The sequence below is a fragment of the Nelusetta ayraudi genome, unplaced genomic scaffold (assembly GCF_046127955.1).
Source record: "Nelusetta ayraudi isolate G7.1 ecotype Tasmania unplaced genomic scaffold, CSIRO-AGI_Nayr_v1 ptg000070l, whole genome shotgun sequence".
Taxonomy (NCBI): domain Eukaryota; kingdom Metazoa; phylum Chordata; class Actinopteri; order Tetraodontiformes; family Monacanthidae; genus Nelusetta; species Nelusetta ayraudi.
The window spans coordinates 3,801,725-3,814,073 of NW_027466120.1; the positions used below are offsets into that span (position 1 = coordinate 3,801,725).

Here is a 12,349-nt window from a genome sequence, read left to right on the forward strand (position 1 = left end):
GTTTTTTTCATTATAAGATACACGCCAACACCACAATTAAAGATTTTATTATAGGGCAGAACATTGTGAGCTTGAATTTTTTTTAATTTATTGATTCAACTTCCGCTGGTGTCTTTATAAATCTTCAGTCAGCCATAAGCAAGGTCCAAGATACTCCCAACGTTTGACATCCAAAGTGTTGAGTAACCCCACGGTTTATTCGAAGTGAAAGAGGATGTGAGAACATTAACAGGTAACCATTTGGTAATTAATTAAAACGTATCGGGATTTGCACATTTGAAAAATGCAGTGCAAGGGTACCAACTGCACAAAAATAAAATAAAATTGCAAGTTTCTCAATTTTTGCAAGCTGTGCATTTCTTCACCCTTCATTGAGTGCAAAACTCAACTTTGTTGCAGGACTACATGACCACAACATACCTAGATCACAGCCATTTTCTTTGCAAGAGCTTAATATTTTCACTCTTAATTCCTTTAAAAGAAAAATGTGCATAACCTTTTGCAAACTCAAGTCAATGCAAGGTTTGAAGAGGGATTGGAACACACACTGTCTAGAAAAACACATTATTCATTCATGAGTAAATCCCACCCATTATCCAAAATAAACTGCACGACATCAACTTTTCATTTGTCAAGCCACAACTTTATTTCCATCTCGGGTATAAATTGTATAAATGAGGTTAAATCAGCAACCTTTCTGTAACCCTGCCAGGGTCCCCTCACATTGTCAATTCCTGCAAAGGAAATAAAATAAATGTTAGCATATTTCTTCAGATATTCTTTCTTTCAACTGAAGAGCTTTTCTCCTCTCAGTACAGAAATGTAGGCTTCATAAAACTCAGAAGAACGAAAGTCACTGTGAAAATCATCAAAGAAGAGGTTTTTGTTCCAGCAGATAAAAGTGAATTTAAAACTTTGGTAAAAAAAAAAAAAAAAAAAACACATCTTACCATAATAGCATTGACAATATCGTTATTATTGTTTTTCAGGGCCCGTACAGCCTTCGTCCGAGACACATTTGCTTGTGACATAACGAGTTCGATATCCTTCGTCTCAACTCCGGTCTCATCAACCTTTAAAAAAAAGGAAAAAAAAGAATTTGTGATGTCGTTTTATTCCAATTATTGCACCCTCACAAATAATTTGTCGGACTTTAAAGTCAAGATTACCTCTTCCTCTTCGCTTTCCTCCTGGACTGTTGGTGTCTGTGTGTTTTCCTGAATATTTGATACAGCTTCTCCCTGTACCTTGAATTTTTCTGCGGCAGCCAGCTGGGCTTGCTGGGAAAGATCTTCGATCTGGAGTAGACAGAGTAAAATAAGTAAATCAGTGCAAAAACAGCACAAGAACATTGATAGAACATTCTTGCTGGAATTTTAACAGAAAAAAGTCCCTTGCTGACAAACAGCATGTTTCTGACCTACCTTCGCTTCACCAAAGACAATATATGTGTCTGATGCTGGGCTCTTGTAGACGTCTGGTTTAGTGATGACAAACAGGATGTTCTTTGACTTGCGAATAGTGACTCTGGTTACACCCGTTACCTGCCTTAGGCCAAGCTTTGACATGGCCTGAGGGGTGGGGGGAGAGAAGGTACAATGATTTTATGCAAATGCATATAACAACGACAAAAAAAAAAAAAAAAAAAAAAAAAGATACTTTACTTTTCTTTCCTTCTTTTTGTTTTTTTTTTTACCTTTCTGGCCTTCTTTTCGCTGCGGCTCTGTTTGGCCTTGCTGACCGGTTCCTCATCTATTTCTGCAGCTGCTGCAAGCTATAAAACAGAACATCATATTAGGGCAAGTTGGGGGGTGAGGGGGTTAATGGTGATACAGCACATTTTCTCTTCTCAGGACAGAAAGGCTGGCTTCAGTATACTCAGAAGAACGAAAGTCACTGTGTTAATCATCACAGAAGAGTCATCTATAAAGTACATCTTGATTTTCTCAAAAATCAAGACTTTAAAAAAACTATAACAATAAATGAGGATGAATTTTCACCTGAGCTTGCTGTGTCTGTGTCTGTGCAGAGTCTTGTTCCTCCAGCTCAGGGACAGAGTCATCGCTGTCTGATTCTGTGCCAGATCCTACAAGACAACAGAATTTGTTTATTTTGTCAAACATACCACTTTATGTTTTGCAGGTCTACATAAATGTATGAAGCCTGCATCAACCTAAATGGAAGAAATAGGTCACAACATGTTTGTCATTTCTCATTAAAATACAAAGAATTGAACAATTTCAAAAAGGTCAACATGAATGACTTAAAAAAAAAAAAGAAAAAAAAAAGGAAAACATTCACTGTGGCAAAGAGTGCAAAAGGTTTTGATCTCAGTTGGCACTGCACGTTATTCTTCCAATTCTAGGCAAAGACATCCATAAAAACAGTGTCATAATACCGACCTAATACAGAAAAAAAGTGTACTCTAAAAAGTGCATCTCAGTCTGCAGTAACGATGCAGCAGACCAAAAAAAAGAAAATATAAAGTAGAAATACCCTTATCATTCTTGATCACAGGCTCCATCTTGGCTGGGGTTTTAACTGGAGTAGGGGTAGGTTTGGGTGACGAGACAGACTCAGAAGGAGTTGTACTAATTACCTCGACATCGGGTTTAACAGGTACAGGTTTGGCAACAGCCTCAGCAAATGTAAGTTTACGTGGAGCAGCAGGAGGAACAGTGGACTCAACGGGGGCAGGCTTTGCCTCAGGAGCTGGCTTAGCGGCATCAGCAGGGGCTGGCTTTGCAGCTGGCTTGGAGTCTGGCTTTACCTCTGGAGCCGGTTTAGCAGCCTTCACGGGGGCTGGCTTGGCCTCTGGAGCTGGCTTAGCAACCTCAACGGGGGCAGGCTTAGGCTCTGAAACTGGCTTGGCAACCTCAATGGGGGCAGGCTTAGGCTCTGAAACTGGCTTAGCGGCCTCCACGGGGGCTGGTTTAGCTGCGGCCTTGACGGGGGCAGGCTGAGGCTCTGGAGCTGGTTTAGCGGCCCCTACGGGGGCTGGCTTAGCTGCGGCCTTGATGGGGGCTGGTTTAGGCTCTGGAGCCGCTTTAGCAGCCTCTACGGGCGCTGGTTTAGGCTCTGGAGCTGGCTTAGAGGCCTCTACGGGGGCTGGCTTAGCTGCGGCCTTGATGGGGACTGGTTTAGGCTCTGGAGCCGGCTTAGCGGCCTCTACGGGCGCTGGCTTAGGCTCCGGAGCCGGTTTAGCGGCCTCTACGGGCGCTGGCTTAGCTGTAGCCTTGATGGGGGCTGGTTTAGGCTCTGGAGCCGCTTTAGCAGCCTCTACGGGCGCTGGTTTAGGCTCTGGAGCTGGCTTAGAGGCCTCTACGGGGGCTGGCTTAGCTGCGGCCTTGATGGGGACTGGTTTAGGCTCTGGAGCCGGCTTAGCGGCCTCGAAGGGCGCTGGCTTAGGCTCTGGAGCCGGTTTAGCGGCCTCTACGGGCGCTGGCTTAGCTGTAGCCTTGATGGGGGCTGGTTTAGGCTCTGGAGCCGCTTTAGCAGCCTCTACGGGCGCTGGTTTAGGCTCTGGAGCTGGCTTAGAGGCCTCTACGGGGGCTGGCTTAGCTGCGGCCTTGATGGGGACTGGTTTAGGCTCTGGAGCCGGCTTAGCGGCCTCGAAGGGCGCTGGTTTAGCAGCGGCCTTGACGGGGGCTGGCTTAGGGTCTGGTGCCGGTTTGGCGGCCTCCACGGGGGCTGGTTTAGCAGCGGCCTTGATGGGGGCAGGCTTAGCAGCAGCCTCCACGGGCGCTTGCTTAGGCTCTGGAGGAGCCTTGGCAGCCTCTACGGGGGCTGGCTTAATGACCTGCACGGGAGCAGGCTTAGGCTCTGGAACCGGCTTAGCGGCCTCCACTGGTGCTGGCTTGGGTTCTGGAGCTGGTTTGGCAGCCTTGGCGGAGGTCGGTTTTGGCTCTGGAGCCGGTTTAGCGGGCTCTACGGGGGCTGACTTAGCAACAGCATTGACGGGGGCTGGTTTAGGCTCTGGAGTTGGTTTAGCGGCCTCAACGGGTGCTGGCTTAGGAGTGGCCTTGACAGGGGCAGGCATAGGCTGTGAAGCTGCCTTAGCAGCAGCCTCGGCAGGCGCCGGCTTGGGCTCTGGAGCCAGCTTGGCGGCCTCCATGGGGGCTGGCTTTGGCTCTGGAGCCAGTTTCGCTGCCTCAACTGATGAGCAGTCACATTTCACACAAGCCTTCTCAACAGAGATTGGCATTTTAACTGGCTTTTCAGGTGGAATAAGTGGGGGGAGCTCATCCTCAGCAAGTGCAGAAACAGGGGCAGATTTTGCAACTGTTCCTGTAAATGAAACAGGAGCTGCAGCGGCAGGTTTGGAGGTTACTTTAAAAGCAGCAGGGGCAGCTGAAGGCTTTGTTGCAGCCAGTACAGGTTGCTTTTGCTCAACTGGGGAAGGTTTAGTTTCAAGAACCGTTTGCTTAGGACTTGTCTCAACTGGTTTTTCAGAGACTGCTGCGACTTTGCTCTCCACAGAAGCAGGACCAGGTGTAAATGCTTCTCTTTTTTTGGCCTTTCCTTGTTTACCAGCCTTCACAACTTTGGGGGCCGAACAATTCAGCAGATTAGCAGGGGAGTTGCCAGGCGTGGACGCCAAGGGGGATAGCACAGGTGTAAGGGGTGTGGAAGAAGCAGCTTTTGGGGAGGTAGGAGAAGAGGAAGAGGCAGACAAAGATGAACGTTTTCGTCTGCCAGGGACAGCCTTTGGGGCAGATGAACCCGGCAGATTCTTAGAATCTTTGCCTTTGGGCTTTGCAGGGCCAGAAGCGGCCTGCGGTTGCTGGGTAGAAGCTGACGCAGGAGGTGGAGCTGAATAGAAAGATAGTCTTTAAGAATTTTGGACGAGTTCCTTGCATGCAGGGTGAATCATCACGAATCAAGCCACACACTGCTTGCAAAGTGTTAGGAAAGACACCATAGTCTTGCTTTGATGCAAATTCTCACTCAAAATACACAAAGCCCATGACACAAAGTTAGATTCCTCATCAAGTCCAAACCACAAAAGCCAAAAATGTTTTAGTTGTGCATACATCTTAAATATATCTACTGCGAGACAACTATAAAAATGCTACAATTCTACATTTTTATCAACATTCTTTGACGGAGAACTTTGTCCCCTCAAAATTCACACGGTAATGAGATTAAATTGTGAACAAACCCCACAGGGAACAGCAATCCTATGATTTCTCTACTAAAATATAGAAGCCACCTTTGTCCTACTCACACAGATATAACAACCAACATCCTTCAGAAAACGTACTAGTGGAACTACCGTGCCCAAAAAAACAAATGTCTAGTGGTTTCACCCTATTAGATTTCTAATTGTGTTGACACGTGCGCAAAAATACAAAAACGTGTGGCATGTACATTTTACTGTGGAAAGACCAACCTGTCATGGGTTGCGTGGAAAGAGGTGGGCCATCACATCTGGCATTTCCCTCTGCCTGAACAGCTTTTGACAGACATGTAACAAGTTCTTTGTTTTTAGAATTTTTATTTTGAGTAGCAATATTGCCAATTAAATCAATTGGCATTAACTCATATTGAGTTGAAGCTTGCCCACAATTTTTTGATTCTTTTTTAGTAGATGATGACCCTGTTGCTTCCACCGCCACACTGGTTTCATTGACGTCTTTAGGACCACAATGTACTGGATCAGGTTTATCTTCAAAGACAGTTAGTTGCACAGAAGAATGCTCACTTTTCTCATTAATGAACTCTTTAGCACCCACAGCCATCTCCTTAGTTTGCTCTTCAACTGGGACAGCCTTTTCATTTGCACTGGGTTCTTCAGAGGAGGCATTCAGCATTTCCAAAGAAGAGACCGACTTCTCACATACCAGTGAAGAGGCTGACACCCCCACTGGTTTGTCACTCTCCCCCTGCTGTGCAACAGGTGATTTCAACAACCCAATCTCGTCAGTATGCTTGGTCAGGCCTTCATTTGTGGCAACACCATTTGGCTGTTCACTGGAAGCCTGGGTGCCAGCTATAACACGTGAATCAATCTCTTGACCAGTAACGGAGGGTTCTGTCTTGTTCACAGAGGGATCAGCCACATCAAGAGGGGTTGTGGATACGACTGCAGTTGATAGATGAGAAGCAAGTAAAGTAACAAGTCGAAGGGAAATTTGCAGTGGATGTTTGGGAAAACAATTCACTGAAAACTAAATCACCACGAAGTGAAAGAGAAAGTGCTCCACACATGAAGAAATGTGTTTGTGTAAAACGCACATACATCAAACTTTGATCAAATAAAGTAAACTTTGATGTGGAGGTTTAAGAATATCGCTCCATGCAGCTGTCAAGTGAATAAGTGAGATGTTCCGACTAGAGGCACGCACACCAATGGCAGCACAACCCTAACACAGTCCCAGTGGTTTAATCTAATTACCTTGACACTTGTGTGCTTAGCGCCAAGAAGTGACCCCTAAAACTCATGTGACAAGCATGCCATAAGCAAGACTAGACAGGCTCAGTGTAAGACATGCATATGTTGCAAAATTACAAAGTTTGAAATTTTGGGAATAAACTGGAAATTTACAAATTTGAAAGTTGGCCCTTTTACAAGGAACGTATTTAGTACTGTTGGAAATATTGTAGCATCATCTTAGCTGAAATAAAAATGCACATTTGATTCAGGGAAACTGGAATACCCTGCCATTCTCAGCAATGTCGGAAAATTAGTGAGCCACAGTCTGACATTGCCAGAAAGAATTTGGCAAAAATGTGAAACAGGCAAAAACTAGTAGTAAGACGCTTGAAAGAAGACAATCTTGTTTGACATGTTGAAGGAGTGGTTAGGCCAACAATAACTTAATGTGTGAATGGAATCATTTTTCCCCCCTTTCCGATTGACTGGTTGAGGGGATGAGTAATGTTACTCAACATGTAGGCAATCATTAAAAAAAAAATTCTCATACAATTACAACTTAATACAATTAAAAGGTTCTCAAATAAGTGTTAAAATGCCATGTTTTCTAATTGCATAGTTCTCCGCTTATTAACATAAAAAAATGTTTATGCTTGAATACGATACAGCTGAAGTTTGCTTATATCTCTCCAAATATCCAAATACTACTCTCAATTCCCATGAAGAGTTTCAATATTTCAAAATTGTATCAGTTTAACTTCAAATGGAAACATTCATGTTTGAATACGTATCTGCCTTGCTCCCAGTCAAACATTGCATCCAAATAAACAAGAATAACACAGAGATACATGAAAGTAAATTACTGCTCAAACGGGGTGGTCCATGAGTAATTACATACTAGTAGCAAACCAGAGTAGATCATGCACATATGTTCATTAGGAGCCATTTTATTAACCTTTCTCAAATCCAACAGGTACTGTGACAGTTTACATGTTTCAAGGCATTACAGTGCAAGGAAAAGCAATCTCACCAACATGCACTGTGCGACACACCCAGTTATCTCATGTCACACACTTTAGTGAGTTTGTGTAGTAGAAGAAGGGGGTCCTGGATTGCCCTTTTAAGCAGGAACAAACCACCTCACAGCCAAAAGGTCTGGGGGATGACGACAGGCCTAACACCAGAATCTACTCCAAACAGACCAGATTCAAGTTACCTAATCATTGAACCTAGTCCATTAAAACGACGTCTGCCCAACATGGGCGGCGTATTGCGTAACATCAATTGTGCTCCGAGCTCCAGGACCCCAGTCTTCAATACAAAACAACCAAAACGTGTATGGCAGAAAGTAGATCATACGCACCAGTCTCTACTTGAGGCTGCTGCATCTCCTGTTCGGTAACTGGGACAGTTTCTGTGGCTTCACTGGGCATGGCTGCGAGCAGAAAACAGAAAACACACAATTTGTTAATCACTCACAATGAAGCTTCAAGTCCGGTCGAACGAGTGTAATAGCGGAGACAGAAGACCGATTTTCTAGAGAGGACGAGGTGAACAGGTGACGAGACCCACGCTGTAACTTGTTAGCATCTCGGCTGCGGTGAATTTAGCTTGGTTGAGTTCAGACACACTAATAGCTACCTTTAGCTGCAGTGGGGCAGGAGTCCCCCCGTCTACAGAAACACTAAAACCTCACTCAACGCCGATGTGTAAGCAAACTAGAGAGGAAGTAGAAAAATCTTATGATACGACATGCAAGTTGTTGCGGCCATGGCAGGCTACAAGGCTCGCAACGCTGTTCCCCCATTTTGAGCTGGTAGTAACATCACTTTCGTCAGGAAACGGGAACGCAAAAAACCCGAAATAATCTCAACAGCCGAATAAACCTACTCCAATTTATAAAACGAAAACGTTCTTGGGGGTTGGAGTGGGGATAAAACACTGGATGATTTAAGATTAACAAGGGAGACACTCACCGACTCAGGACGCTGTATCCAAGATGGCTGTGAGAAAGAACTCGTACCACCACTTTCACGGTAATATCCGGTATACAATGATTTTCTGCTTCCGGGTTATTTAAAGCGATATTTCCATTTTCCCAAATAGCGATTACCGCATTATTTTTATTTTTATTATCGTCATTATTATTATTATCATTATTGCCAAGTGAATGTTAGTGGAAATTTATACTGTTCACTCTAGACTGATGAGAAATGTAGCTACACTGGTTGAAACAGGTGATTTTTGATTGTGAATAACAGTGATAATTCTCCACAATGGTAAAATATTAAACACATCTGGGTCGAGACATCATGTGAAATAGTTTGTTTTGCTTACACTAAATGTACATCTTAAATTATTGGAATACATTTAGTACAACTAGTTCTTTGGGCATTTCCATATTAGACACAGATGTCATCATAAGCAGTAGGAAAATATTTATAATATCCTGAGGTTAATTAAATGCAAAAACAACATATTCTCTAAAGTAACAAAATGCCTCTGTTAAAAATCAAACAGTCATTACATTGGAAAAATGATTAAAATACCTCATTTATTTTGACTGTGCAACATGTAGAAAACACAGCAGTCAATGAAATGCACTGTACAGAAAAAAAAATCAACTACCATGTTATATTTATAGCTTAAATATGAGTAGCATATCAAGAAAAGTTAATTTTTTCCAACATTCAACTTTATCCCCAAAAAATACAGAAATGGAGGGCAGTTTTTCACTGATTTCCGTGGGACACTTCAAAATTCTTTCTGAAGATCTGTAAAAAAAAAAAAAGAAAAAACAAAAAAAAAGATTAAATAGAAAATGTATTATATGACGGAAAGGAATTTCTGAAAATGTATAATTATGCAATGTACTTTCAACAATGAAACCCACCACTTTTTTTAAGAAGATCTCCTTTCCATGAACGGGCCATTCCATCCAGAAACTGATCCATGTATTTAATGTACTTTGCCAGGCTTGTTCGTTTGTAATCTGTGGAGAAAAGTAATGTTCAATGTTTAGGGTGTCTCATATTGCAATAAATAAATAAATAAATAAAGTCCTTGTGCTACCCCTTTATAACTTTGAAGAAGTGTCAAAGTTGTGTGGGGAACCACAGTAAAGCTGAAATTCAGATTTCACCTCTGATCTTTCTTTTCTCTGTTGTGTCTTTGTCATTCTCCTTCAGGTCCTCCGACTTCTCATCTTCTTCACCTGTCTTTGGTTGATCGAGCTCGTCACAGACAAAACTGAAAGAAGAACAAATATCTGATCTGGCAAGTGTAACACTATGCACACATTAGAGCAGCAAACAGCCAACACTATTATGACTAACCTTATAGTCGGGACAGCAAAAGGATCAAAGCTATCCAATTCCTTGAGGTCAATGGGAACTGAAATGCGGCCTAGCCAGAGTTTGATGGGAATAAGTTGCAGTGAACGTCAACATTTATCATCTTGATCACATGTTAGCAGACTTGTTGTCACCTGTTTTTGGGTGGACACTGAAGGGACTCTTAAGCAAGTGGTTGACCCCTTTGCTGACGTTGACATCAAGCCGAGGGTAACAGTACTGCAGCATGATTTCTTTCTCAAAGTGTTGGCCCTTTTTGGCAGTGCTCTGTTGGACAAAAGAAACGCTCCCTTTATTATATGTGTAAGAGTTCACATTTACCCCAGTGCTGTTCAGATAAACAAACGCCAACCGTATCCTACAGCATTTCCAGTTGAGTTACACACCTGTTTCCTTTTAGCTTGGTCCTGAATTGATTTCCAAAGGCTCTCTGGTTTTTTGTCATTCTGGAAATCCTGTTGCAGTTCCTTTCTCACATGTAAGCACCCAGTTAAGGTTAGGATTTTTTCAAGAAGGTGGCAACAAGGTAAAAATCAATTGCTATTTGTACAGAAGACTGTATGTGAAAACATCTATCATTTAGAAAGAAAAGCATCACAACAATTTTCTTTACTTTAAGCCCCTATCCGTCAATGTATGACACGGGAAAGAGGATATCTTCAGGCACAAGTGCCAGCACTTTTTCCACAGATTCCTTGCGACCGAGTATTTCCTGATCCTGTATTGCGTACCGAACAAAGTATTCCTTCACAACTTCCAAAGATTCCCTGTGTGGGGAGAACCAGTTTCATTTAAAACAGATTGCAGAAACAAACAACTTTTAATAAAATTGTATATAATATAACATTCAGACAACACTTTTTGTAGACACACTGCAACTTTAAACTAACTCTTACTTGATAAAAGGATGGATTGGATCACTCAGAACAACTTTCTTGATCGTCTCTTCACCTCCCTACAAGACAGCAGTAAAAAGCTGATCACAATGTTTGCATTAATGGGGGATTCTATCTTATGGCTGTTCAGTATTTTTTTAAAATCTGAAATGTGAGTGGGGGGTTACTGAATTAAAGTACGAGTACCTTCACTAGGCTGAGGTATTCTGCAACTGCAGAACGGGCAGCCACAGACAGCTTTCTGGCTGCTTCATCACACACCCAGCAATGCACTCCTCTTCTGCCAGAGTAAACCCAGAGCAGGTGTTGGAATCCAAAGTCATCTTAAAAAAAAAGAAAGAAAGAAAAAAAAATCAAACACACCCAAATATCAATAAATAGTAACTGCATAGAAGTGAACAAATACGTGAAATGTATCCATAAAAAGCAAACCTCGAAGGGCTCTATCCAGGATGCGAATTGCGATGGTCATCAGAGTCCAGCATTTAGAACAAATATCTGCAGCACTGAATAATAGAGTTTTGAGTCATCTCATTGAAATGCAATGAAAAGTGGCAGACATGGTGAAAATAAACGACTAAACTGTTTCACCTGCAGCAGCTCCTGACATCATCATAATCTGTCATGTCGATATCAAACACCAGCTCCTTCTCCAGGGCCTGGAATGTTCCTGACTTCACTGTGTTGTGCTGATTGGGCTGTAAGTGGCAGAGGGAACAATGACACAACAGAACAAACCAAAAGCACACAAGTTGCGTGACTGACACACAAACATAAAAGGAGGGTCCCTGGTCCTACCCTGTGGCTGTAGACTGCTCCAATGTCAATTTTGTAGGGGTTCATCTTTTGCATTTCCTTCTCCAGCTCGTTTTGTGTGGTAAACGACTGGTAGCGGACGTAGATGTCATCTTTAAGTGTGAAGGAGAACTCACGGTTCTGAAAGTAATTCTTCTGCACTGAGATAAAAAAGAAACGTCTGGTATAAATTAAATGCAAATTTGTATTGTCTCAGAAGATCAAAAATTAATAATTAACACATTGTCAAACAAAAAAATCTGGACATGTCTTGCCCCACAATGACAGGGGTATGTATACATTCTCAGAACATCTTAGCGTAGGACTCACTCAGACACCGTTTAAATAAATAACATATTATGCTATAACGTTACCTTTTTCTAATTTAAAAGGAAGTGCTGTAATTAATACATATGCATTGAGAGGCAATGAAAGATTCCGGTAAGCTATAGTTAATTTGGCAATCTGGTCTGTCTGCATGTGATACTTACATCCTCCATAGTTGAGCCATCGGTAGTACTGAGAGAAAGGAAACAGCCGGCGGTAGTAAAGCGGTAACAAGTCCGGTAGAGACGCCGAGTCATAATCTGACGACGGCATGGCCTGGCAGTACTGTAACAATACCCGGTGCGGACGACTAATGCAGAAGAAAACTCTCGGACAGACAGACACGCTAGTTGCTGACAGTTCGGTATGATGTTTTGCGACGGCAGCGCGGGAAAACTCTTGAGGAAAGAAGGAAACCAATAAGGCGTGACTTAATATGCCTACGTCATACGGAAGCCGGGATGTCTTTCGAAACTCAAAACGGCACCTGCTCTTTGCCATGTAAAAATAACAATGTACCATACGTCCGCATAAACTAAAATCAACATCCCTTGACACCTTCAAATTAATTTTAACATGCATCCTAAAATGAAGTTGAATGG

The 12,349-nt window shown here is 42.7% G+C and overlaps 2 protein-coding genes and 2 non-coding genes across 10 annotated transcripts; all 4 read right to left on the bottom strand.

Annotated features, from left to right (window-relative positions):
• Window positions 1-621: 621 nt before the first annotated feature.
• Window positions 622-8,427, bottom strand: naca (nascent polypeptide associated complex subunit alpha). 6 transcript variants are annotated; one of them, XM_076041704.1, is made up of 10 exons: window positions 8,353-8,427; window positions 7,740-7,811; window positions 3,431-4,812; window positions 2,497-3,388; window positions 2,001-2,086; window positions 1,697-1,774; window positions 1,425-1,571; window positions 1,170-1,298; window positions 951-1,073; window positions 622-734 (listed from the first exon to the last, which is right to left on the bottom strand). In XM_076041704.1, the coding sequence occupies exons 2-10, from the start codon at window positions 7,807-7,809 to the stop codon at window positions 720-722; spliced, it is 2,922 nt and encodes a 973-aa protein (XP_075897819.1). In that variant the 5' UTR covers window positions 7,810-7,811; window positions 8,353-8,427; the 3' UTR covers window positions 622-719. The 6 variants fall into 6 exon arrangements, with proteins under 6 accessions (XP_075897819.1, XP_075897820.1, XP_075897821.1 ...); XM_076041705.1 differs by having other exon boundaries at window positions 2,497-3,166; window positions 3,209-4,812; XM_076041706.1 differs by having other exon boundaries at window positions 2,497-2,833; window positions 2,876-4,812.
• On the bottom strand, window positions 805-878 carry LOC142899083 (small nucleolar RNA SNORD59). Its single transcript, XR_012928687.1, has one exon. It is a non-coding gene; the product is annotated as a small nucleolar RNA SNORD59 (small nucleolar RNA).
• LOC142899082 (small nucleolar RNA SNORD59) lies at window positions 1,845-1,918 on the bottom strand. The gene has a single exon (XR_012928686.1). It is a non-coding gene; the product is annotated as a small nucleolar RNA SNORD59 (small nucleolar RNA).
• A 484-nt stretch (window positions 8,428-8,911) lies between the features above and the next one.
• On the bottom strand, window positions 8,912-12,147 carry prim1 (DNA primase subunit 1). 2 transcript variants are annotated; one of them, XM_076041709.1, is made up of 13 exons: window positions 11,912-12,146; window positions 11,424-11,581; window positions 11,217-11,323; window positions 11,058-11,131; window positions 10,812-10,948; window positions 10,626-10,684; window positions 10,385-10,496; window positions 10,116-10,205; window positions 9,864-9,996; window positions 9,712-9,781; window positions 9,519-9,625; window positions 9,270-9,368; window positions 8,912-9,150 (listed from the first exon to the last, which is right to left on the bottom strand). In XM_076041709.1, exons 1-13 carry the CDS (start codon window positions 12,018-12,020, stop codon window positions 9,131-9,133), a joined length of 1,275 nt encoding a protein of 424 aa, XP_075897824.1. In that variant the 5' UTR covers window positions 12,021-12,146; the 3' UTR covers window positions 8,912-9,130. The 2 variants fall into 2 exon arrangements, 1 of the variants encoding a protein (XP_075897824.1); XR_012928626.1 differs by lacking the exon at window positions 8,912-9,150 and having other exon boundaries at window positions 9,519-9,644; window positions 11,912-12,147.
• Window positions 12,148-12,349: the final 202 nt, after the last annotated feature.